Source organism: Botryllus schlosseri, chromosome 15, assembly GCF_051294905.1.
Source record: "Botryllus schlosseri isolate E-star chromosome 15, Bs_hap1, whole genome shotgun sequence".
Taxonomy (NCBI): domain Eukaryota; kingdom Metazoa; phylum Chordata; class Ascidiacea; order Stolidobranchia; family Styelidae; genus Botryllus; species Botryllus schlosseri.
The window spans coordinates 20,558,076-20,585,948 of record NC_137250.1 but is presented as its reverse complement, the minus strand read 5'-3'; the positions used below and the strand labels follow the sequence as shown (position 1 = coordinate 20,585,948).

At 41.7% G+C, this 27,873-nt stretch overlaps 2 protein-coding genes across 2 annotated transcripts in view; one reads left to right on the top strand and one right to left on the bottom strand.

The window, feature by feature from the left end:
- LOC145457449 (epithelial membrane protein 2-like) overlaps nucleotides 1–27,873 on the top strand; it is a 417,463-nt gene that overhangs the window by 29,013 nt on the left and 360,577 nt on the right. The gene's annotated exons all lie outside the window — the stretch shown is intronic.
- On the bottom strand, nucleotides 11,370–27,366 carry LOC145456798 (uncharacterized). The gene is made up of 20 exons (XM_080334924.1): nucleotides 26,754–27,366; nucleotides 25,794–25,860; nucleotides 25,645–25,731; nucleotides 25,392–25,517; nucleotides 24,793–24,918; nucleotides 24,604–24,732; nucleotides 22,605–22,730; nucleotides 22,419–22,541; nucleotides 21,638–21,763; nucleotides 21,450–21,572; nucleotides 20,444–20,566; nucleotides 19,384–19,506; nucleotides 18,941–19,066; nucleotides 18,668–18,880; nucleotides 16,748–16,843; nucleotides 16,501–16,692; nucleotides 13,536–13,652; nucleotides 13,354–13,468; nucleotides 13,176–13,292; nucleotides 11,370–11,651 (listed from the first exon to the last, which is right to left on the bottom strand). The coding sequence occupies exons 1-20, from the start codon at nucleotides 26,865–26,867 to the stop codon at nucleotides 11,582–11,584; spliced, it is 2,439 nt and encodes an 812-aa protein (XP_080191050.1). The 5' UTR covers nucleotides 26,868–27,366; the 3' UTR covers nucleotides 11,370–11,581.

Here is a 27,873-nt window from a genome sequence, read left to right as displayed (position 1 = left end):
CATGCTTAAACCCATACACCGTAAAACGACAACATGACAACTGACCAGTCGACCAAATTGCCGCTAAATTTTGTGTCACATTTAATGTTTATACAATGTATGCCATATGCAATTCACAGGGCCTTCAGTCCGTTGTATACATCTAACTTCACCGTAAAGCATATACAAAAAGTGCTGAAGCCCCCTCATAATTGCTCATAATTCATGCTATCCGATGAGGTTAATTACACAGAGAATAAAAATTTTAACAACGTAACAATAAAGTTTCAATAAATGAACTTATTATCAACAATTTCATCATTTCAATACACCACAAGTGTACGATACAATGAAAAGATAGGAAGGTGTCGACGACAATTTATATCAATACTAACAATAATAAAAATACCACGATGTCCACTATATTATAATATAGGTTATCTCGGCAGAGATGCCAGTCGCGTCGCAACAATTGTTCCTAGGGCTGGACACAATGATTCGAGTACTCGAATCTGAATCGAGTATTACTTTCAATGATTCGAGTCGAGTACTAAAATACGATTTTTTTCGAGCACTGAAAGTATACACTCCTCGCAAATCAAAGTTTATTTACTAACTAGAATTATATTTTTGATACTATTTTCCACGGAAGCCTTGAAACCTTGATTGGCCGTGTAGCAGCATACAATACATAGTACAAAGCTACAAACGTTCCTGGAAATAACACATTTCCGAAGTCAGGATCATCGCACAACATTGTCAAGAAGTGCAATGAAATCGGTATGGTCGAAAAAATACCAAAGTATCTTTAATGTAACGGATATCAGGCATTATGTTCTTAGTGGTTGCATAAAAGGTACATATTTGAACTTTGACATAGTACATTCTGTTGTAACGTCATAATGAGTGATACTCCAACACTCCACTCGACTCGACGCGTAATACATGATTCAGAATCGAATCACTCAAGTACTCGATTTTGCCCAGACCCAATTGTTCCACCACTGTATCGTGATACAACACTGGTAAAATGCTCGAATTCGTTTTCCACATTACTTGATTCATATTTTTGCAATAAAATATGCACACTAACAAAAATTCATGCCCATATTGCCTCATCGAGTAAGGAAAGGGCTAGCCTCTATACTCAAACTCAGTATCCCATTAGCTGTTCTAACATATCAGACAAGAAATCCACATTACAGACACGCCTTATTTCCCTACCTACGAAGGCGGTAGCGCTGAAAGTAACGAACTGATGTCTCACTCATAATATGTCTACACCACAGTTAGACACTTCTACAGTTGCAGAGAATAATTTTCAGGTTCAGCGCCGGGTAATTGGTAAAGGATGGCTTTCGAAGCGTAAATCGTTCGCTGATAAACGAGGGAATCGCCTCTCTGGCCGGATAAGCAGGCCTGCTACCGTGTATGTTTGCTCAATTCATGATACCGAGAAAATCGCTTGGAAAGTAGGTAAGTATAACCCAGGCATATTGCAAGCTATATAGCTGCGATCGTAATTTTTGTAACATCAATGACACTTTTGATCATTGATACCTGCCAATGGATCCAGAATTTTTGTAATAAAAGCTCGGAATGCTCCACCTGACATCAATGTTAAGCATGTGAGGGCGCGTTTCAAATTCTCGATCCTCTCGAATATATTATTGTTTCAAAATATGTACTCGGCATATCACGTTCTGAAATCTGCTGGGGCAATCCATCAACAGCATCACTATATTTACGATACAAACTGTTTCCACAGTTTTGATCGACTATATCGTTTTTACTTTCAGTAACGTTCGAAAATTCAAACTACATAACATTCTTCATTTAGAAGCCTCGAATTGTTAGCAGCGTAATCCTTGAACAATAATTTCTATTCTTTAGATCCGTAATGATAAAAGCCGTCACAAAAAGCAAAATTAACTGTAGACCCTTTTCAGGTAGGAGAGCTAGCTTCTGCACGAGAGCTGGACTTCTGGCAACCATGAACTTGGGGCCACATTTTATACGCCCGTGACGATGGGGAATATAAACTAAGCTAATGAATGTGTGTGCGAATTTCAAAATCCACGAACCGAGAAACCAATACGAAAGTGAAAGACTACGAGACGGGTAAAAAGACCGACAATTGAAACGTGCATCCGCAGAGTAGAAATGGGAAATGCAGATGCATGAAATGTATAGGCCTAGAAATCGTAAAGTCGTGTTAGGAAACCAAGCGTCTCGTCTTTTAAGATGAGAACATATCAATGAAGTATAACTTCAAGCCCGATTTTGACTTTTCCACCGACCAGAAGTACGGCGTAACCCATTGCAACACTATGCTGAAGTAGATGATATACTGAATAATATGATTTTACATTATAATCTCGTTTTTTTATTCAACGACGTATAGGCTACACAATAAAGTAGGTCAGTCCAGAGTTCACCGGTAAATGGACACGGACAGTTTAACATGGGTATTTGGTGTCCAGTTATTTCATTACGACGATGTCCTGAAATGTGGCCGCAGACTACATAAGTAATCGAAATGCGGCCGTGAATAGCAAAAAGGTTGGCCACCCCTGCTCTAGCACAACAACATTCTTTGGTCTTTCTCGGTCCCACATGTGCATGTTGAGTTCTTTTCTGTCGGCTTGTATAGACTGGCTCACTAACAGACTGGGCTTTTTAAATGCACTGCATTTGTTGGGAGTCGACACACTTAACTTTTCTTCGCCAGTTACGGAGGTTGGATTGGAATTACAAACTTATCTTTTTAACTTTACCGCCTAACACCAAACATGATGGGTACTTACTAGTTACTACACACTTTTCACGCCTGTCTTCCACTTTAATTTGAAATACTTTTGACCCTATCTAACTTATCGTATCGTAGGCCCCGCAGTATTCCACAATGACTGATCTTGTTTGAAAAAGAACTTCGTCTTCCTAACTTTCATGCTCTGAGAGCCAATGTTTGAAGGTATCTGCGTGGCATTTTCGCAAATACCTTCTCTTTCCTTATGAGATGTTAGACTTGTTAGATGCGAATGAGTATCAACTTCACAAAGGGTAAAACTATTTACTGCACACGTATGTTAAATTGCGGGGACATCAACTTAACAGGGCATGTTTGCGGACCGCAAATGAGATCGCAATCCATACATAGTTCAAGAACTCCCGGTTTACCGCATCTATACTGACATATACCCTAATTAGATTGAATTTCAAACGCAATCTTCAACCTAACAGTTGTATTTTAAATTACTACGACTCCGGAAAGTGTCGTATATCACAGGGGTATTGTTTTCTCGTATCCAAGACTACTCAGAAAGTAATGACTAAACTCTCTAAATCGGGATCGTCTCTACGCTTATTGCATGCCAAGGTTGAATTCCAAGTCCAAAACTGTAATTATTTATACAGAAGCACATATTCGCATGCATAATATAAGGTCTAATTACCGATGTAATAAACGATCCACAATCTGATCACGGCACTTATCACTCAGATCCGACTTATTGCATTAGATTGCCCAGTGCTGCGCTGAAATCAAGCTAAAGACGATAAATAGGAGAACAGAGTTCCCTCTTCAGTGCTGCCAAACTTGGTAATGCGTGATTTTTTGACCGCACCTGTGCGATAAAACGAACAGAGAATATTTGCCACGTTCAGCCCTGGATAATTGATAAAGGATGGGTTCGTCAGCGTTATATCGTTCTCTGATGGACGAGGAATCATCTCTCAGGCCTGATAAGCCGCTTTACAATCATGTATGTTTTCCCGGCTGATAATATCAAGTAAAAATCGGTTGGAGCGTATAGGTAATTACTGCAGGGCAAGTTTTTGCAACTTTTGCAACTTTTTTTACAGCTTCCGAAAGCTTCCTATATACTCAAAATTTATGTGCAATGATGTTTTAAGGTGTTTGGAGGGATTTTATAGTACAACCATAGTGTCCTATATGGTGTCGACACAGGCAAATCTCACGCCTCAGTGAAATTGTATCACGTCACAATTTCCATTTGGCTACAGGCAATTTGACGGTAATTTTTGACCGGCTTGCCGAGCATTACATTTGGTAAAACGGGTATCAATCGAAAGCTGACTCTCCACTGATTACGAAAATATAAATTTTATTCCGCTCGTGTCCCTGCAACTCCCACAATCAGCCTCGAATTTTTCATTGTTATGGAGATTGACATTGGGACGAAACAATGCTGTCTGGCGAAACGAGACAGGACGTAACAATGTTGTCTGGCGAAACGAGAGAGTAGCTCAAGAGAAAAAGAGCCAGACACCATTGTTGCGTCCCACTGCCAATCTCCATAACAATGAAAAATTCGAGGCTGATTGTGGGAGTTGCAGGGACACGAGCGGAATAAAATTTATATTTTCGTAATCAGTGCAGAGTCAGCTTTCGATTGATACCCGTTTTACCAAATTTAATGCTCGTCAAGCCGGTCAAAAATGACCGTCAAATTGCCTGTAGCCAAATGGAAATTGTGACGTGATACAATTTCACTGAGGCGTGAGATTTGCCTGTGTCGACACCATATAGGACACTATGGTACAACTTTTTGCAACTTTTCTCTGTTTTTCATGCCAACTTTTACCGCAACTTTCATCAGATATTGCGTAAAATGTGTAGGATTGATTTAAAAAGATGCTATATCCTACTTCTAGTATTGTCCTATGCTCTTTGGTTTGCATAACAAAGAGCTATATGATGGGTTAGCTGCATCTCACTGTTATATATGACACAATGGGTTGCATTTGCAATCAAGAAGTTCAACTATCCGTGCCAAGCACGACCGTGCCCCAACAATTTGTAAATAAATCGCTTTATTAATTCTGTCGTTTAAATTTGAGATAGTTTCCCATTTCACGAACCCCCAGGCGAGATGGCCGAAAATTACACTTTCACTGGATCACCTTTTCCAGGCTATTGATTCTGTTAAAGAAGGGCTGGCCAACCTTTTCAGCCAAAGGGCCACATTCGATTGACGAACTTTTGCGCGGGCCACTATCCGCGCGAAGCGCGAAATTTTTTTGAAGTTCATAGGTCAATTATATTGTCACTTGACTATATTGCGAGCCTGCTGTATATCGCTGGGCTAAGTTTGCGAGGACTGGGATATTCGGCGCATGGACATATCGATACCGAAAGCTGCGACCAACATGCGTCAATCATTTCGTGCCTAGGTTTCATAGTCGACGGTCTTACTGCGAGCGCAAACGCAAGGTCGCATATGCTGAACGACACTTTGTCTCATGATCGCTAATATAGTTCAACTCAATCTGATACATTCGGTGTTCTTCAATTTTCACAAAAGGGCAACAATATTAAGAAAAAGAAATCGAGTGACAACATATTGCGCTAAGCTTGTAGAAAATTTTTACCTTTGATAAATCTATCGCAAATTATTCTGCTTTATTGTAGTGTACGAAGATATACCAATATATGAATGGTTGATGGATCTGTCAATGAGTCGAAACTGATATTTTAGTCATCACATCCCAAGTGTTCCGGCCAGACTAATCAAATATTTGGTTGGCCTTGCAAGTTCACAATCTGTGCAATCCGTTTTTGATGATATTATAAATTTCGGAAATTACCTCGCGGGCCACTCAAAACCTTCTCGCGGGCCACATGTGGCCCGCGGGCCACGGGTTGGCCGGCCCTGTGTTAAAGTCGCTGAGAGTGAGTTTTTTCGTAATGCCTTGGGTCAAGTTTGCAGATCTAGGGGGTTTGGGGTGTGTTATTTAACTCGTTTTGGACGAGGGGGTTACCGCTATGCTGTTTGGCTTTGGGGGAAAATTATCCCCGCATTGCGTGATTTTCTTACTGTGTGCCGGGAAATAATGTAATTTTTAGCACTGTCGCCAGGCCGTTCGTTAAATGGCGAAGTAACCAATTTGACAGCTCTACAGGAGCTATGCTACACAACGGAACCTTTCGAGTATCTCATACCCTAATAATTTAACAAAATTATAATTGCAACTTTTTACTGCAACTTTTGTTAAAATTAAATGCAAATTTCTCGCGATTTTAGTGCAACAAACACTTGCCCTAGTAATTAGGTATCCAGGCCTATTACCAGCGCTGTTGATTTACGTTGTTATAACCGCAATCGAAGTTAGTGTAACATTAATGACATGGTTTATCAGGGATATAACATGAGAAATGTTGCACGGGATCCAAAATGCTCAATAAAAACTCAAATTTCTACACCTGACATAATTGTTATGCATATGAATGAGCGATTTCAATTCGATTTTCCCCCGATTATATTTCTGTTACATAGGGTTACAATATTTTGGAATCGGGAAATGAGGACACTTTTTCAAAATTTTCAGACTTAGAATTGCGGAGTAAAATTCGGAAAAAATGTTAAATTTCTCCCAACTTTGTGGTTGGTTGACTGAAAAAAAAATGGTCAACTTTTCGGGCTCGAGTACCGAAATGCAGGTTTTCCTTCACATTCTCAGGTGGTTGATTAAAAGAAGGTCGTCATTTACGTTCGAACCACGAATTTCCTGTTTAGCGTCACTTATGCCCACTTTCACCCGAATCTATGCGTCAATTTAGCTCAAAAAGCTGTAAAGGACGACGAATTGCCAAAAACGATGACATTCAGGCGTCTTCGGAGGACATTTACAAAATCCCGAAAAAGTAGGACAAATCCTCATGAAGGAGTACGTATGGTAACCCTACTGTTACAAATACTGCAATCACTATCACGTTCGACTGCGGTAATCCATCAACAGTACCACTATTTACTAGGGATGGTGTGAACCTCTGAAAGGTTCAGGTTCGTGTGAACGTGAACCTTTTTGAAAGGTTCTGTGTGAACACGAACGTGAACCTCATGACGTCACGTGACGTCATATTGCTAATTTCAACCCCATATTTCAATTAGGTGATTGCCTATATTAATCTACTGTACACGATACCGAGCGACGACTCGAGGCTACATAATAGCTCAGTACTTATAAATACACATTGACGTTTGAAACGTCGTCAAATGTATTAACTGGGTAAATCAAATGATATAAGAATCCCATAAAATCAGTATCTTGCGTCGCTTTGCGAACAATTTCGACCTGATCGGACAATGCATTCGGCGTCTGAGTATTGCCACATGGATATTGAGCAGAGAGTAAAATGGGTTTCTATATTTGCTACCGAATAACAAGTTATACAGCAGTATAGCCAACACCCCAGTCGCACGGATTTGGTTTTTATGATACAGTAGTATACATATGTAGTCAAGATTGACCCCGTACGCCTGCTAGATTTTTACATCAGAAGACGATAACAATCTCATTGATTGGTTGAATATGGATCATTCGCTGACAAAATACAGTTTATTTCGCTCTTGATGTCAAGTGATTGAGGGTCAAGCTCACAGCACAGAGACACTATAAATATGAACAAACGGAAAGCTGGATATTTCGAGCAAACTTTTGTAACAATACAAGTAAATCTTCGAGATTGTCAAGGGGGGCATGCTCGTTTAGTGTTGAATATTTATGCTTCCAGCTCCATGCATACAGTAGCCCGCAGTTGAAAGTCAATAAATTTGAACCAAAGATGTTATAATGAAGTGAAAATTGCAATGTATGAAAAAGGTTCACAGTGCAGAACCTACCAAGGTTCTGTTGTGAACGCGAACCTCAAATTTTCCGAGGTTCACACACTAAACGCGAACGTGAACCTCACGTTCACACCATCCCTACTATTTACCATACAAATTGTTTCCACTGTTGTTATCGACTGTATCATCTTAACTTTCACTGTGTCCCAGAAGTCAGACCACAAAGCATTCCTCTCATATATGCCACAAATTTGCAGCAGTGCATTGTACAATCCTCCATCTCTAATTTTCATTGCTTATATCGGGATTCAGTCCAGACACAACAAATGACAAAATTTGCGGAAGACCATCGCGAAGCAGGACAATTAGCTTTTGCAATAGAGCTTGGCTTCTATTCGCCAACGACGAGGGAGTATTGTGGGTTTTAATAACAGACGCGGGAACCGAGAAACTAGTACAAAACTGGAAGTCAGCGAGATGTGCAAAAGGCTAAAAATAATAAGTCTAAAACGAAACTAAATGACCTGAATAAAAATCCTGATTTCGAGTTTTGGAATTTGATGCATGAGCGACTGAAGTTGAATTGCAGTGACCTCATCTCAGCGATCTATCGCAGTTATGTATAGGTAAGTTCATCTTCATTAATTTAGTTTAACATTACACATACGACAGTGGTACTAATCTCCTTTTTCGGGTCTTGTGCCCAATGGCATGAAAATTCGGTTCCGATTCTTTTCTTTTCGTATTCTTTCATACGACTTTCATACTGGTGCTATGTAATCTAATCGGACCGCGTTAACTTTCATATCCTGCGACCCAATGTCCCTGTGACCCCTGTAACCCTTTAGCAAAAGCCTTTTCGCAACGACATGACCCCTTTAACAATATCAATGGCACAATACTACAAAGTAACAGTCAATTCATTAGATGAGAATGAGTATAGCAAATTAACGACGGCGAAAACGGATTACTGCGCACGCATGCCAATTGTGGCGACAATGACGTAACAGTTAATGGAGTTTCCGGACCACAAATGGGATCGTGATCCATAGTTCGAGAACCCCTAGTTTACTGCATATATATACAAACATAGGCTAATTACGTTGTATCACGAACGTAATATTAAACGCAACAGCTCCAATTTGAATTATTACGGCACAGCGGAAAGTGACGTATACATCCCTGGGGTATCCTTTTTTGAAATCAAAGACTCCTCAAAAAGTAATCACTAAACTCTTTAAATCGGGATCTTGACTACGTGGATTACATGCCAAGATCGAAATTCAATGCCGAAACTGCACAAGAGCCACTAGCACATATTCGTACACAAGGTAAATGAAGTCTAAAAAGATCCATTTAGAACACGTAATTAACAATTTGATTCCCGCGCGTATAACTTTGCTTCCATTTCATTGCACAGACTGACCATGACCAATAATGCGCTATCGTCACGTTAAAAGCGTAAAGAAAACTATTAAGCTATGACTTCTGTTTTCACTGCTGCCAACCTTGGTAATGCGCGATTTTCGACCGCGCCTGTCCAATAAACGATATTCATTCTAACCGCAAGCCCGTAACTTATGTCATTGATTCGGCAATGAAAGTCTGCTTCCAAGTAAAACTCATATCTGCATGTATGCGGTACTCTGCAATGTCGGTATGCTCTGATTAAATTGCCTTGGTTGAGAACACTGTTATCCGGTGATTGAATATTTCGTCACTTATGTGTTTGCATTTTACTAAATAGCTGAATCTTACCTTGGTATAGGCTTGAACTTAAGTATAGCTAAACGGAGAGGCAAGTGTATTGACTAGTCCCAAAACAAATAAGACGAAAGAACATGAGAACACCATGTAACACTTAACAGCGAAAGGACTGGGAGAGGACAATGGTTTATCTCGACAGTATATACTGTATACTAGAATATTCCCTAATTCAGCAGCTTTTGTAGCGTGGTGGACCTGCCAACTCGAACTAACAAGTGAATAGTGCGACCTGCAGTGTCAATTACGGACGGGATCGTTACTGACTACACCGAAATGACCGCGAAGGAGTCGGACAAACTCTCTGAAATCAGATAGAAAGTCTATCTACCACTCGTGAACTTTCTGTGTTGTTACAGGACTGGCTGTGCCGAGAAGAATAGACCTACACTTCTCCCAGAGGCATTAAGAAGATTCGAGAGGACAAGGAGTACTACCGACTTTCAACGGCCAACGCAAACCGGCTACTCAGTGTATCCCAATACAGCTGTCATGGATATGAACGAGTCTTGTAAGAAAATGACTGCTAACAGCTGTGACTACGACATGCGCCCAAGATAGACTTCCAATGCGGCTCTGGTTAACATCATGTCAGCATCGCGAACAACCAATCGAGCTTATCGAAAGGCAACGCCGAGACATAATGCCGATCAAGGTCAAGGTGTGCGGCTGTGCTCTTGTGATCAACTGCGAGAAATGTTGCTGATCGTGGCGCCGGGGCTTGTGACGAGATAATTCTAGGGGAAATCCATCACCCACTTGCGTCTGATGATGGAAAGGAATGCTAATGCTATACCAATAGTCCATCTAATGATGTGCGTATAGGTAAAAACCTCAAATATTAATCATACGAGGCCACTATAGTATCCAAGATAAGTAGGTGGCACATCGCTAAAATTCCTAATCTCGGTAACTGTTTTGTTGGAACATGATATCGAACTAGAACAACAGTGTGACCTTTCAGCGAAATTTACGGCAACTATTTCACAGTAGCATTCACGAAGCCGTACCGGAATGTACTGCCAACACAGTTATGTGACATTGGGAGGTTGTGACTCACCTGAGATTCGTGTACTGTACAATGGAGCTAGAAACAATGGCGTGCAGATTTGAGAGATTGTCAGCCATCACTCTGATAACGGCTCAAGGAGCTTGGCCCGCCCACTTGAGCCTAGGGGTCTCGAGCTATCGCGCACTCCTGAGCGATTTAAGCTATTTCGATTTTCCCATAGAATCCACTCGTAATGCCGAAAAGTGCGGTTCAAGTGCACTCAGGGCATCGGGTACACATCGGGCTGGAAATCTGGATCTGAAACGCCGATTTCCAGACTCACAAGGGCTGGAAGTATTTCATCGTAACTGGACCCGTTCTGTTTCGCTTGCCACACTATCATACTGCTCAAAATCAATAAGCGCCATGAATAATTTCCAAAATCACAACATCCATATGCGTTCTGGGCGCTACTTGGACTGAACATTGCCGTTCTCCTAGGATTTACAGTTGTACACTAACAATTCGTTGTAAATAAAGCGCATGGATTCCTATCCTGCATCCTATATCATGAAAATGAAGCATTGCCTCTGCAGTTAGATACTATATTCCTATGTATTTTCATTCTCTAGAATGGTAATCAAGGGCGTGACAAAGGCGCGGTGCGTGCATTGCCCAATTGCCGAGCGAGATAGTGTAATATGGTTATGCGTCCGGCTTCTCGAGCGGTAGGTCGTGGGCTCGATCCCCGGCCGGGTCATACCAAAGACTCGAAAAATGGTATCCGCAGCTATCCTGCTAGGCGCTCAGCAATCACGGATAGCATCGAGGAGAAAAAAAACGGGGGCGCAGACTAGATGACCTCATGGGGCCGTATCGCAACTCCGTCGCCAAAGCATCTCGATGGTGCAGGCGAGAAAGAATATCATATCTCTCTCTCTCTCTCCGGACATTGGACATTACGTCACAATCTGTCTGAACCTAATTGGTAACATGAACCTGGGATAATCGCACTTCCTGTACAGACACAGATGGTACAGGTATACCGAAAAAGAATAATTTAATCAAGTTTCGTATGCGTGATACTGTCGACTATATCATGACGAACGCATGCGGTCAAAGCGCTCGCCGCGTTCAATAACATTCGGGGAAGATTCCATGCGATTTGTCGACAACACGAACAAGCCACAGCACAAAATTGGGAATGGTGTCCAGACGTATGCTTTGCGACGAAAGTTGGTGATAGCGAGAGACACTACGATTGTCCGCAATCAAATCTGTACTCGTCCTTGTACGCGATTTCTGTTAATCTCTTCTGATTCCATCTGTAGAACGTCGCGTAAAGATAGTAAATATGTTTGTACGGCATTATACGAAATGCTACCAGAGGTGGTAGCAGTGTTATTCTAATGAGCGATGGTGTAGAATTTTACTCAAGTTGGCTTTCGGGTAGGTAGATGAAGGAATGCCTACCTAACTACCGTTTATCAACAGAAATGGGAACAATTATAATGCATGCACAATGCACATGCGTGAAGTAGTATGATAAATCTGCTGATACGATACTTAACTGATATTTAGTTGGTGATATTACAAGACAGCTATCTAAATTTCAAAATGCATCTCCTCTATAGCAACGGATGACGTATATAGTGTCAAAATAGCAATTTCGTGGTGTCTTCGGCTGTGGCAATGAGCCGTTTTGTCTGGCGGTTACCACCCATAAAATGATGCATAACTATCTATAAACTAGCTTCTACCAAGGTCTCAGGTCTATAAGAGTGGCACCACTTGACTCAGTGGTGAAAGTGGTAATAAACTTATAATAGAAGCACATCTATCTCAGTATGCAAAACAGTCGGGGTAGGCTACTTCGTTCTGTATGTGTACTTGTACGTACGATGGAATACGTACTGTACAATTCAAAAATAACATTTTTCAGGATTCCAGTCATTCACTGATTCAATTGTCATGTTACCCTTAAAAAAACGCCGCACACCAAATTTTGTTCAATTCTAACCAATATAAGCCGCCGCAGAGCCAATTTAAATTTTTAATTTATTATGAAAAATTTTAAAAAAAAGTTCAAAGTTTTCTGTCAACCTCATGAAATTGTTGAGTTGTCTTCAAGAACGATGCAAAACAAATTTGACTTAATTCCAACCCGTATAGCGGAGTCATTTGAGTTTTTCATTCATAATTCTGTGATTATCCACCGTCAATGCTATTTTTGCAAATCCAGAACTTTCAACTGCAATAACTCCGATTCTACCGGTTGGAATTGAGTCAAATTTTTTATGCATCGTCTTTGAAGGCAACTCAACAATTTCATGGGGTTGACAGACAAGTTTAAAATTTAAAAAAAAAAAAATTTCATAATAAATTAAAAATTTATATTGGCTCTGTGGCGGCTTATACTAGTTAGAATTGAACCAAATTTGGTGTGCAGCGTAACCTGACAATTTAACCAGTGAATGGCTGGAATCCGGAAAAAAGTTATTTTTGAAAAGCCCTGTAGTTGTTCAATGTACTGTACACGAATGAGCAAGATGGTGCGAAGCCTGTCGTAATATACAGCATATACAACATTCGTCGTATTCGTCACTTAGGAAGATGAACCTTAGATCTAATGATTCGCAGGTTGGATGATCACTAGATTAGAGCCGCAGCAATATTGAATTGAATATGCTATCTCAAACTCGGAATGACATAGTTGCCGATATGATAAGTGTGGGATGCGGGACGTAGCCTATATAGCTTACTCAAATTCATTTGCGGTCTCATGGTGGCATGCCACAGCCAAATAGTCATTCATAGTCAGAATTCTATGAAACACCATATTTGCTGACCTCCAAGCAGTGCATAACCTTGTGCCCAGGATGCCGCACCGTTTCAAGTAGCTTTCCTTCACCCGCCTCCGTACCGACTTAGCATACGGTATCCTCTTGATAACCCTCGGACACACTCTAACAAATTAAGACACCATTCAGTAAACTGTGAGCAGGGTTAATTTCAATAGCAATTTACATTGTCTGGCAGCGCGATCCTTCCGCTCCTTCAGGACACGTGCACCGTGAATGCGCCCCTACCAGGACGCAGGTTCCCCCGTTGCGGCAAGGCGGATAGCAATGAGCACGCCGAGCTGGCGATACGAAAAGCTAGTTCTCAGCACGACTACAAATAATTCAATTTGCGGTTACATAGCCTACCTCTCTCACACAGGCGTCCCGTATACCCGGCTTGGCATCTGCATTGATTCCGTCCGACGCAGGTGCCGCCGTTTCCACAACTGGGATGACACCTCGATCTAGCGAGAGCCTTTGAACCTATTATATATTTGTAGACGGTGAGATTCGATTAATGCGTAGTTAGCACGCTGCCATGTCGTTGTCAATAAGTCTCGGTACATAGCTCGTCGCGCACGATGCAGGAGTTCAAATGATTGCGGGTTTGTGGACATGGACAATGGACATTCAGAAATATTCATGTTATCCTAGGCAGCAAAATCTATTAAGCTCGTAATCAGAAGTGGCAAGTAACGAAGCACTTCTACATTCGGAGCACTGGTGCGGGGTTTGCCTAACCGCACTATAGTTACTTCCGAGGTAATGATTTTTAAACTACATCCACTTCAGCTTGAACAATTATTATTGTGCAATTGTTATAAGAATGGTGGGAAATTGCACCGTATCACGTTGACTGAATGTATTTTCTGATATTCGGCCTATGTGCATTTGTGCAAGGGGTACCATCAATAATAATTTTGCGTCGCAAAGATCTAGAATCTAGATGAAATTTCGAAAGTATCCACCTCTGCAAAAATATGCTGCGGCCCGTCAACCAAATCTACTTTTGTAACTGCTTGATTATTTTCAGATATTTCAAGTACTATTTCCACTCCAGTAGTAATGCCGACTATCTCAACCAACTCTACCAAATATGGAAGATGTTTAGTGTGAGCAGTATGATATCATTGTCACGGGAGCAGCCAGACGGGAACTCTAGACTGACAGGAAATTTGAATGATCGAGTGACTTACAGATACACTTTTACGCAACAAACACATATCACGTTACATTGCCTAAAACCAAAAATGAGGGAGCAAGGGCTAAGCCGCAGATCACAGCGTGCCCTTTTCCACACACGGAGCGCTCACCACGTAACGAGTCTATATGCAGTTCTATGTTAGGGTTACCATATTTTTGTGAAGCAAATTCCGGACACTCTTTAGCGCCCACTAGCGGATTTTAAAATGAGGTGTAACACATTGTCCGTCAATATGACGTCACACTAGCAAAGCATCGCCCATCGACTGTGATACACTATACAGGAATGGAGCGGAACATAGGTCATGAATTCGGCCATCTGTAATTTGAGCTCTGGTGATTGCAATTGCTACGGTCTACAATAGTTTCCTCCACGGGCTGGATGAAATCGTCAGCGGGCCGTGTCTGGCCTGTCAGGATTTTAATTGAAAGCCCTGTTATACTGTTAGGTCGGTGCGGCTTTCTGGTTATGTGTTTTAATCAGGTTCGAAACAACATTTTTTCTGCCCAGTTCCGCCCAAAAGAGCATTGATCTTGGGCCCATCATAGGGTAGTCGTTATAACCTGTTGTGAACTTACTATATGCATTTGGCTGTTAAATTTCATGTATGAACCAGGGTTGTAACCAAGTCACAGGGCTCCGAGTCACAAGTCAATCTCACTTTTATAGTTTTGACTCGAATCAAGTCGAGTCATTTTCAATTCACTACCGAGTCAAGTCCGAGTCCAAGTCAGCGAAAAGAGGGCCGAGTCCGAGTCATGGTATTATGACTCGAGTCCGAGTCCAAGTCATTGTGTTGACTGCTCAGTTTCCAGTTAAAATCTTGTTAACCCCATTTTTTATAACTCTGGTGATATCGAATAGTTCGCATTTATACTATACTAATTTTCCTCAGTTTTAGTAATTTCTGGTTACATTCTCAAGTACCAGCATCAATAGACGAAATCCCAATAGTGTGGTTATTTACTATTCTTCGAAATTACAATGAAATGTAGGTATTGGTCGTCGGAGTCTCGTGTCCTATGACTTGGTTCGAGTCATGCGCAATGACTCGAGTCCAAGTCGAGTCAATACACTGATCGACTCGAGTCGAGTCGAGTCATTTCCGTGTTTTGAGAAAAGGACTCGAGTCAAGTCGAGTCATCAGAAAATCGTGACTCGAGTCTGACTCGAGTGGAGTCATGACTCGAGTCATTACAACCCTGGTATGAACTCTGTCAATAATATTGATTCTTTCGGATATTAGGCTACTATAAAATGCACCAGCAGGTTACACATTCGGTGATTTCCAACCTTTCATGGTCGCGACCTCATTTCGCACCTGAAAATGTTCTGTGGCAAAAGCTCAAAACTTGATAAGCTGATTACTAAAAAAATTCAGATTGCCCAAACTTACTCATGGCCTAGGAAGCTGATTACGTCTAAAGCCATCGCCATTCCCAGATAAAGGCAAACGACCCCAAGATTTGGAACCACCGTCTGTGACTGAAGCATCCCATCGGCCTTAACCAACTCTAGGAATAGCTTATAATTGCGATTACAATCAGACTTATTTCAGTAAATGATGGTTATTTATATTTATTTTGATCGCATTTTTGACGAGGGTGGTGCCTGGTACCCATACTAATATCATTATACGTTGCATTAAGTCGCGTGCGGCACGAAGAAGAGTTTCGAACAGCATAAATCTGCTTGAAAAGATTATTGTTTATGTTAATTTACGAAAAACGTTTGAGCCTGTTTCAAGCCTTCAAAATTCCGGACATTTTGTCATATTTTAGAAATTCCTCCCGGACGCAGATTTTTCAGTGGAATTCCGGACATGTCCGGGAAATTCCGGACGTATAGCAACCCTATTCTTTGTGCACTTGAGTCATATTAAATATATGTGTGACAATCATTATTGAAACAATTTGACGTTTCAATGTATATGCTAATAATTAAAAAATAGCACGTTCATTGCACGAAATACTTGTCACATGTAATTGAGCTTGCAGTAAGAATCGATTCTCTTGCGCGTACCGTGAATGTATAAGTTATATACCTGTTCGTCGTAGAGATCTACATGATCGGAATTGCTGGATCCGGATCAGTGGAAGGTTCTAAATTTCTACATCCCAAACTCACTGTGTTGGCACCTGGGTCCGTACCATCCCTTTGAGCAAACGCACTTATCGACAGCCACACACCGACCGCCATTTGCGCATTCCGGGGTGCATTCCGGCTGTTCGCAAAATCTCCCTTGATACCGGTCCGGGCACTCGCAAGTGTTTGGTCTCACGCAGCGACCTCCGTTTTTGCACGCAACCACACACCTCGCTGAAAATAGCATCAATGGGTATTATAAGCGTACACTCTGAGCATATCAAGGTACCTTTCAAGCAACCCCTCGATGTCCAACCTGTTCTACACCGACAGGTATTGAAGCGCATGCATTTCCCGCCGTTGGCGCAGCTTGGAGTGCACAGTGCTGGAGAAACAAAGGCGGACCTCAATCGCATACAGTTTATGCACATCTCATGTAGATTGTACATATCGATGTTGGGGTATTTTCTAATAGGGTGTGCAATGTGCACTTGGTATGTGTTTGATGTAAAGCATATTATTTTGGATTTACGGTGCATTTTGGTGCGGGTTAGCCGAAAAGATTTGAGGGATAAATTCAGCTGAGACGACCGTATCGCGAGATTGTGATGACTGAAAAATTAGCAACATGAACCCAATTACCGCAAATATGTTCAGAAATTCGTGATTAGGGGAGATGTGGTACCGATGGATCAAAAATTGCAAAATGATCTATGGCCCTCAAATCTTCAGCCGAGAATAGCGGATCTTTTGCTATCTCAACACTTCGATACAAGCTCTACCTATCGCGTACATTTACATGAATATCCGCCTTTTCAAAAAATATTTATAAACGTTTAAAATTTGTAGCTCGAACGTGTCATCGGTCCCAACCCGGTGGGTCCAACGGCACACGACCATGGGACCTATGAGACATACGCTCAAATTCTCAAATTTGTTAACTTGTTTTGTTGAGTACTGTAAGCTAAGCTACAGCAAGCCAATGAAGAATGTTTCGTCGCGACCTTCAAGAATAAAATAAATTATATCAACTGAAATATTGGCATAAAATCATGTTTTGATATACGCCTAAACTTACAAAATTAATGCCACATACATATTACCCGCAAATCGACATTTTGACTTTCAAATAACTCGTAATAGCGATAAAACACCACAGGTACCTATGATTTACAGCCTATATATATGTAGGCGAGTTTCTGTTGTTAAGTGATTAGTTGGCTCATCTATTTTGCTTGATTTGGCTATGGTACCATAGGTCCCCCACCCCATAAATATTGTAATTGACTTGAAAATAGTCCACTCGAGGATGGTATTGATTCAAAAAATATGTGCCATTATATACCCTGATACGAGCCCTATACTTCACATCAAAAATTATGGCGGGTTTGTTAGTCTGGAAGGTGATATAGAAAAATGCAAATGTCGATCCAAATTTACTTTACACCCCCTAAAACGTAAATCATTCGTCACGGACCCCATAACTTACGCAGGTCGAATTTTTCTGCATGTGAGGAAAAATTCTGTCAGCATGTAGCTGTAGACAAATTCACGGAGTGTAATTATGGAATTATCATGGAGAATTTTTCAAGTATTTTCGGTCCCAGTGATCCATCGGTACCACATCTCCCCTACGTTGTTATAGCTGCCGTGTTCCACCAATGAACTCGGCTATTGTCGATGCTATTTCCGTTTTATTTCACTAATTCAGTGAGTAGGCCTACGCTGCCTCTTTTATGCAATGCATTTCCATTGTATCAGCCGAGGAGGGTGTTTCAATAAAGGCTTCACTAAGTCGTATCGACACCTCACTACCTTTTCACATGCTGTTGCGGACATCGTTGATGCTAGGAAATTCAAATTAATATGCGAACGAAACGAGCAAAAATCGTCCCACGCACCACGCAATGCGTGAAATCATATCATTATTATACGCTGGACAATGCGCGTTGCCGTGATCCGTTACGTCATTTCCTATAATATCGATGTTGTTTTCCAAGGTGTTCGACGTCTCTGGTCATCCACACCACGCCCATGCTTTAATAGCCTAATCCATTTCTACTGACTTATAGCACGGACCACTTTCGCTATATAAGACACAGCTTACGGTGATATGGAGGCATTTGTTTGATTGGTTCGCAAATGATACAGATCATGGATCACGGGAATAAAATAAAAATGATCACAACCAAGGAAATGAAGAACCCACCAGTACAATCGGGTGCAGGGTACCCGATGGGGCACAGGCATGTGTTAGGAGCGTCACACACCCCGTTATTCAAGCAAGGGCTTTCGCAAACTGGTTCGCAAGTGAAACTATCGACGTTGCGGTATCCCTCCGGACACACGCAACGCCAAGACCCTGGCGTATTCAAGCAACCATACTCGCAATTGCCTCTAGCGCCCGCACATTCGTCGACATCTGGAATATAACACATTCACTGTTTTACCATACATACTATATTGGACGGTGTTTAAATACCGGTGCAAGACGCGAGGTCGCTGGAGAGGGTGTAGCCTTCGTTGCAACTGCACGAAATGGTTTCGTTATTTTTCATGGTGCAAGTATGCTCGCAGCCTCCGTTCTTTTCTTGGCAGCTGGTGATGTCTATGGAAAAGGTTTGGCCGGTCATTGAGGTGTTAAATGAATAGAACGTGATAAGACAGCTCTTTAGCGGGCTTGAATATTTTGGCCTAACTAAGTATTTCCCTTTGGGATTTAGATACGGCATTTCTGAAAATTTCCTTATTTTGTACAAGTTATGAATGAAGTTAATTCTCCGCCAGATTATCAACTGAAACGGTACAAGAACACCTCAATATAACTATATCGCTATTGTGGCTACAGGGCTTAATTGCAAATATATTACCATATCGGCTGTGATATTGGTCAGGATTTGCCGGTATCGAGTAAATACAATTCACCTTTACAAGTTAATCCGGACTGGTCTAGAATCATGTAGTCAGGACAACGGCATTCGTAATTTCCCTGAGTGTTGACGCATTGGTGAGAGCAGTCGCCGTTGTGCAAATTGCATTCGTCAAAATCTGTAAAACGTTCCAGTCATACTCGCATGGTTTTCTTGCACGCCACCAAGGACTGGGTCGTGGGATAGTAACACAGGAGAGTAGCTGAATAGAGGCGAAAGGCGACTATTGGACATTGTGACGCCATTCGTTTTTACTGCGTCACAATGCCTATTGGTGTCGTCACATCACTATAGTAAAAGGGTCCTCCCATATTTCGTCTTTGAGCGCCTGCAATCGTTGCTGATTTTAAAGCTAAATGGAAATTCACCATCAAGTCGGCAACCTCTGCCCTACAGATGGTTCGCATCTCTAAGTCCGCTGCTGAAATTATCGTGAAGGTATGTGATTCTGAAACACCTGAATAGTATTTGGCTGTACACCCAAAAGTGCCCTAAATATACTCAATACGCTAGATTTCTAAATAGAAGTAGCGGTACGAGAATTACTCGAATGATTAGTTTGAAAAAGTAGATTAGAATAATGCGCCGCAGACGGTTGTTGGTCAATTGCCGACGCTGGCATTCAAAATAGCAAGGAAGTGATATCGCAGACGAATAAGGGCGCACTGATTAGTGCAATGTTCGACATTACAATTTGCTATCGTGATACCAGGGTTACAACTTCAGGATGTCGTGAGAATTTCACCCATATTGTTGACGGATATCAATCCAAACCCTACTTTCTACTTGACCTAATCGAAATGGAAAAGTAGGTAGTTTGACCTCAAAAACTGATGAAATCGAAGTGTGGGTATAGTCCAATAATATCGCGGGTTGAGAAGGTATTGCGCGCAGACAGAACCAGCATTCAAGACTACAAAGAAATAAGTCTATTCTGACCACATTTGGATGCGCATATTGCGCAATGCGCATATACATCTTGTAATTCAAACGACACAGAATTGTCTTGCAAAGTATACACATGACGTGAATATGGAAAAAATTGTACACCTTACCCACACACTGTAATTGATCTATATGCAGCAAGTAACCATCATCACACTCGCAAGCATAGTCTCCCGCGAAGTTTCGGCAATGTTGGTCGCAACCCCCGTTCTCCACCAAGCATTCGTCGATATCTGAAGAGGTTTACAGAGTGATTTTCTTCGCTTGCTGATTATCTTCGCCTTCAAGTAATTTACTGATAGCAACCGAACGCATAGGTCGAATAAGTATTCAGGAAAGAAGTCTATAATGTGTGTAGATGTGCGGTGCATTCACAATCGGACAGCAGAGATAAATAAGCGAGAGTGATTATCGTTAAACTTGTAATATTCACCCGAGGGGAATCCCATTGCGGCCGGGTAGACGAAAATCAACCCAACCAGGGTCTCGGCATGTCACCAATAGGGTTGCACGCAATGGATTGGGTATACTCGAACCTGAATCGAGTATTAATTCTAATGATTATAGTCGAAGAGTGGGAGATGATTTTTTCACATACTAAAATTATATGCTCTCTGCCACCATAGTGTCCTTACTGGTGTGGACACAGCGAAATTGAACGGCTCGCTGCTTTTGGATTACGTCATACTTTCCATTCGGGTAACGTCATACTTTCCATTTGGCCGAAGGCAATTTTACGGCCATTTTTGACCGGATTGCCGAGCGCTAAATCTGATAAAACGGGTATCAATGGAAAGCTACTGCTGTACTGATTACGAAAATATAAATTTTCTTTTTCCCATGGCCCTGGAACTTCACAAAATCAACGTCAAATTTTGCATTGTGATGTAGTTTGGCATTGTGACACAACAATGCTGTTTAACTCTTGCTCAAACTGAGCTGCAGTTTTGTTTTGCATTATGGCATTGTTGCGTCGATATATGCTGGTGTGACGTCATAACGAGCGAGAATCGATTCGATTTTCCCCGCCCTAGTCGTCAATTCACCCATATGGCAATAAGAAAGTCTTCAGTCTGCATATACCAGCAGGTTACTGATAATCAGAATACTCCTCACCTATGCACTCCACTTGGCCGGCATCCAGTAAATAACCTACGAAGCAGTAGCATTCGTGACTTCCTTCCAAGTTACGACAGTGTTGTTGGCATCCGCCGTTTTCAACCAGACATTCGTCGATATCTGCGGAATGACGTGTAAATATCATTCAATTTCGCGAGACAACAGCCCATGCAGCGCGTATTCACCTTCGCAAGATCCGGATTCCGGAGATACTGCGAAACCTGGCTGACATATGCAGTGATAACCACCGACATCATTGACGCATGATCCCGGATCGCATATTGAAGTGTTCGTTTCGCATTCGTTGATATCTCGAGATGGGAGAAAGGGTTAAGATGGAATAGCATTAAGAACAGCAGCACGTCCGTACAATTGGAGGTGTGCTCAGTACTGGGTAGAAGATTGGAGCTAATTCCTTGTCTGTGGCCTATACTTATGTATTTATGGACTGATGGAAATTTTGAATGGGGTCCTGAGCTCGAATGATAAGAAAAAATACGTTGGGGGCCGGGCCGAAAGTTTTAATATATTCTGAGGCGTATTGATAAATAAATTAAGGTAAAAGCAGTGAATTACATTGCTACCAGAAGCTGCTGAATGGATGTGATAATATTAGGCAATGAGGACGTGGTGATTAAATTACAAAAATAATATATACTCAGTGTCATTAGCATTATTCAAACAACGATAAATATGAACAAAATTGTAGCCAAGTTTAATCACAATGACACCGAGACACTTTTTTGTTCATTGAGACACCTAAATGCATTTTGGATACTACAGATCTGATATTGGTCGCTGCATCACGAGCTGTGTGTGTTTCATGTACTAAATTACAAGCAACTTTTCGCGGGCCGGTAAGAATCGTGTTGCGTGTTGCGTAAAATGCGCAGGTCTGGTAACATCAGCTTTCAATGCTTTCGATGTAGTAACCAAGTCATTTTGACTATTCAAATCATGACATACCTAAGCATTGCAGCTCATCGATATACAAACTGTATCCCCCTCCGCAGTAACAAACGAAGCTCCCCTGCATATTTTGGCAATATTGCTGACAACCGCCGTTATCCGATTCGCATTCGTCGATATCTGCGAAAAGCATACATGGCGACTCACAGATTTTCGCCAAAACGAGAAGGGCTTTTTGCCGACCTTCACAAGTTTCGGATTCCGCAGATGACGAGAAACCAGGCGCGCATGTGCAGCGATATCCTCCCAGGACGTTGACGCAAGATCCCGCATCGCACGGCGGTACGCTTGAGGCACATTCGTCGATATCTATGATTTTATGGAAATTCGAGTTTCAAAGCGAAGCAGTTGGACATACATTACCAGTAAGCTATTTCAAATCGTCAAGCATGTGATTCGCGTACATGCGGGGTAGGGCTGTTCAAAAATAACTTTTTTCCGGATTCCAGCCATTCACTGATTAAATTGTCAGGTTACCCTAAAAAACGCTGCACACCAAATTTGGTTCAATTCTGACAAGTATAGGACTCCGCAGATCCACTTAAAATTTTCAATTTAATAGGGAAAATTTGAAAAAAAAAATTGTGAACCCCATCAAATTGTTGAGCTGTCTTCAAAGACGATGCAAAACAAATTTGACTCAATTCCGACCAGTAGAAGCGGAGTTATATGATTCTTTCGATGATAATCCTGACGATAAACCGAACTTCAGACTCTACGCTGTTTACCGCTACTTGTCCTCTACCTTGGGTATTCTTTTAGTTAATCAGCTGCTCTCGCCTAAATGCGCGAAGCGCGAGAAAATTCTATAGTTCATGACTGAATCGGTCAATATGATCCGGAATTGCATATATATCGCTATCAATTTTTATCCTCTCTCTGCTCACGTAATCTGATTTACTGGGAGAGTGTCGTGAGGTGTGTTTGAAAAGGTAGGACCCCTCAATCAAAATTGAACATATCCGGGTCTATACCCGTTGGCAGAAACGAAACAGCACTTCGTCAAGACCCAACACACATATACACACACAAAAAAAAACTTTAGTCTTGTGCTCCCATAGGGTGATAAACTGACCCCCATCTCGTCGTTCGCTTTTGCCACGAAATTATAATTGTACTGTCTAGTGAGCCTGCGCGAAGCGCAAAATTTTCGATAATTAATGATAAAATCGGTCAATAAGATCGGGAATTGCACATATATTGCTATCAACTTCTTGTTCTCTGTGCTCACGTAATTTGATTTACCGGTAGAGCTGAGTGATAGTGTCTATGAAACTGTAAATATTAATTGATCATCTTCAGGCGGGCAGACCAGTTGGTATGACTTCCTTACATGATGTTATTTCGTGACCTCCTGTCTGCTATCTCAAAAATATATAATCGCTCAAACGTATTAAACTAAAAGATCACACGATTTCAGGTTGATATTTCTACACTGGCATATAATTTTTCCCTGCCGGATGGTATTTGTCTTGTGAGGTTCAGATTGCCAAGACAGGAACATTCGGCGCCAGTCATTTAGGCGCCTATGCACAATTATACATATATGTATTTTGTATATATAACGAAGTTTTCGGTCAGCATTAGGGCAGTCCTTGTCGGCCAAGGTTTTCTCGCTGCGGATCGTTCTGGCACACTTCTTGGAGTGGCATGTTGCATGGCCTAAAACTTTATGTGTTGGTATGTCGTGGCGCGGTAATGGCCAACGCCTATATGCCCATTTCTATAAATCTTGCGTATTTTTTTGAGGGGAGGGTACCAAATAATCAAGATATTTGACAACTTAAAATCGCGCATGGCGCGAAAAAAATTTGAAAAAGTTGCTACAATTTTCAAAAAGACTCTGTAATTTATGCTAATTCACGAAATTCTTTTGGGCCCCCTTCGAGCTCGCCCCCCCCAATTGGGGGATTTTGGGTGCGGCAGTTACGGCCCTGCCAATATATACCAAATATATCTGCACTCTGCCCCGTCAGACGACACACTACATAAGTCCAACTCTAGACGGGAGTGATAGGGTTGCTTTTTCTCGGGAGCTGAGACTCTCCCAAACTAATTATTCATTTTATATATTTCAATATCATGCATCGCAAAAAGATACTTTATCAATCGAAACGCGCGACAGTATAAGGCTAAATGTGTGTGAGTCATACCCGCAAATCGAGATTATTCATGAATTTACCTTCACAGGAAAATCCATCGCCTGCGAATCCGGGATAGCAAAAGCAATCGAAAGATTTTTCGGTGTCGGCACAGTAGGCGTACTGATGGCACTCTTTCGAATGAACTTCACATCCATTAACGTCTATAACTTCAACAACAAAGGCGAAGTTGTATATCCCGGTAGGCACGATTATGTAGACTACCATACCTTCACATAGCCTACCATCACGAAGGCTGTATCCTTCACTGCAAGAGCAACTGTACGAGCCGCCTGTATTGGTGCAGTTTCCGTGTTGCCCGCATAGAGTCGACAATAGAGCGCATTCGTCGATATCTGTATAAAGTATATACAATATACATACACAATATTTCATGGCATAGTGAAAATATGGGAATAAAATTATTCTATAGCTTCTGGGATGACTAAACCTGTACTCCACCGCGGCTCTCAAGACTGGGGAATTACAAAAATCTTCGACGAATTGCCGCCGAATGGAATTTAAGACTCCGGTTCTGACGATATATCGTCTCGGTGGAATCAAAGTAGCTTAGGCCCATTTCTACAAATTTTGAGATCCAGTTTTCAAATTCATAAAAAATCAAGCATTTGTAAATTTTTTATTTGTTTCGGCCTCAAACATTGCTGAAGTAAAACTGGTCTAAATCCTGACCACTTGAGTATGTAGACAAAGTACTTGAGTACTTCGTTACTGAAAACCTCTGAGGTTGAGTTCCCGGGGGTCCATGGACCTCAGTTTGGGAACCACTGCACTGAATTGTGAAATGATGCGATTCCATTCAACGTACCATCGCAAAATCCTTCGTAATTCACGATATAGCCAGGATTGCACAGACACACGAACGAACCGTTGATATTCGAGCACTCTCCGTCTCCTCCACATATATCTTGGTTATTCTCGCATTCATTTATGTCTGAAAATGCGATGGCAATAATAGTACATCACTGTTGCATTATATGTAACTTGCGGCATGTACAATTCTAGATCAGGCTGCGAGGAGGGCCCCTTGTGGGATAACTCGTAATTTAATTCGGACTAACCATTGCACCTTTCATTTACTGCGTCCCACTCGTATCCGCTCAGGCAATTCTGGTATATATTCGTGGTATTGCCCGTATCGTCCCCATCTGAAAAGTTACCGATGCATTCACGAATTCGCAGAGGGGTTACTGAACTCGTGTCTGCTTACAATTGTAATAACCGTCGTAGTTGTCGCTGTCGGGAATTATTGTCTCGTAATACCCGTATTGTTCGGGCTGCAAATGAAGTGTTGAAGTTGTTAAATGTCAGAGGTGACGAAAATAGACATGCATGCCGCGAGTCGAATTAAACAAGTGAATACGAACGATCCACAAGCAGCCTCTGCAAAACGTTAGATTTACCTGATTCGAAAGATGTTGCCTACCTGTGACCCGCGACAGTCTCGCGAAGTATGTAAATTTGCCCCGGAAATGAATTCTACATTTCGGGGATTTATAATAGATTTAAGTATCATTGATTAATCGATTTCACATCATTAAACTTTATGACTAACTTCCGTAAATATTGCCACGGAATTAATCAAAATCATAGTGTAATTACATGGTGATTCAATAATGGTGATAAGATGAGTTAGTTGGAAGGAACGGAAGGAACGGAGGAACTACGAGCTAACTTTTTAGAGCAACTTCGTTGCAGGTACTGGTCCCAGCCTGATTTCCAGACCTAACCAAGGATGAATGACATGAAGTTATTAAGCTCAAATGTTGACCGACCCTAATAAGGATACTTGCTGACCTCCTCACGTTTATGTCCACAGCTCATGTTCTCATTCAGAACCAACGTTATGGTTGCACTATACCGACTGTTTAACTTTTCTGCCTGTAGTTAATCCATTAACGATTCGTCTCGATCACACTAACACTGACATGAGAAAGGCACACATCTTCCGTAGGCTACCCGCGTTCTTCAAATACATGCAAACCCACATAGCGCATCGGAATATGGAATTTTACCCATACAATAAGACGTCACGATGGCTTACTATACTAAATACTAATTAAGTCATTAGGCCACCAATCTTTAACCTCTTTCCGAAATTCCCATATCTACTGCTAAAATCAATCGATTCAAATACACAAAATGATAGATAATATCAAAAAACACTTACCAACAAGTCGGAAATATTTTGAGCTTGGATTGACAACACTACGATAGAAATTACCAATGCAATAACGCGTGCCATTGCGTATAATACTGATCGACACTGAGTGTCACGCAGCATGCAGAAAATATCACTACCGTAAGACCCATCAACTGAAAGCCTATATCTCAACGCAGTTATGGTTGCGCATTCACGTGGAACTTTGTATCTCACAGAAAAATACTGTCATGAACCCCTTTCGCCGTCTCGGGGATAAACATCAACCACACACATGCTAAGCCCGGTAATCTACTGGGAGGTAATATCGAAGATGTCAACTAATATCTTATCCCTTGAGCTGGTACATAAACGGCATAGTTTACGCCGCCGCTGACCAACGGCAGCAGGAGACAATAAACCTCATTCACTGTTGACTGCACAACGCGCACTGGTTTCCACATTTGTTGTAAGATTCTCGGGAATCGTATGACCATGTAATTTAGTGAACGGGTCGCTTTGGAGTTGTCTCGACTGTAATAGCTTGAAGCCTTCAACCAGTGGCGTTGCTCGTGGAGCCTAGGCGAAGCAGCCAAATAGGAACTGATAAACTGCACGTTGCCCAAGTCCTTGTTGCCCAATGCCCATGCATTTACCTGACTAAGCCGCCAATGATCACATGACGACATATGAACCGTGGGTGCGAGGGTTGGGTTTTTAATATTAAATAATCATCAGATTACATTTTCATCTGAACAAGACACACACAATGTACAATGCGATAAGACACAGTGCGATGTAACGAAGAGCCAGGAGGGTGCCGAACGGCCAGTTGCGGTCTCTTAAACTTGCATCCACCTCGATCAAGTGCCCGAGCCCGATGTCACAGTTCTTTCTTCGATATTTGTCTCCATTCCGCAGCTCTTGTTGCTCGATCTTTCCATTGTAAGTGCGCTCTTTCATTGGCTCTTTTTATGTCGCCAAGGGGGAAGAGAAGCCTAGTATATCCTCCGACGCGGAATCGAACCCTGGCGGCAGGCGTTTATCGTCACCACTATACGCTATCCCCCCTATAGTTACTCTACCAGTTGTGTCGAATATATAAATTACGCTACCCGTGCAGTGTGAAAGCATATTTATCGAGACTAGA

Excerpts from the sequence above, each read along its gene's own strand:
- LOC145456798 (XM_080334924.1), bottom strand. The coding sequence starts at position 26,867 with ATGCTGCGTGACACTCAGTGTCGATCAGTATTATACGCAATGGCACGC. Across the intron at positions 25,861-26,753 it reads AAAATATTTCCGACTTGTTG|CCCGAACAATACGGGTATTA; the intron begins GTAAGTGTTTTT and ends CTTCATTTGCAG. Across the intron at positions 19,067-19,383 it reads GTCCGGATTAACTTGTAAAG|ACATCACCAGCTGCCAAGAA; the intron begins GTGAATTGTATT and ends CCTTTTCCATAG.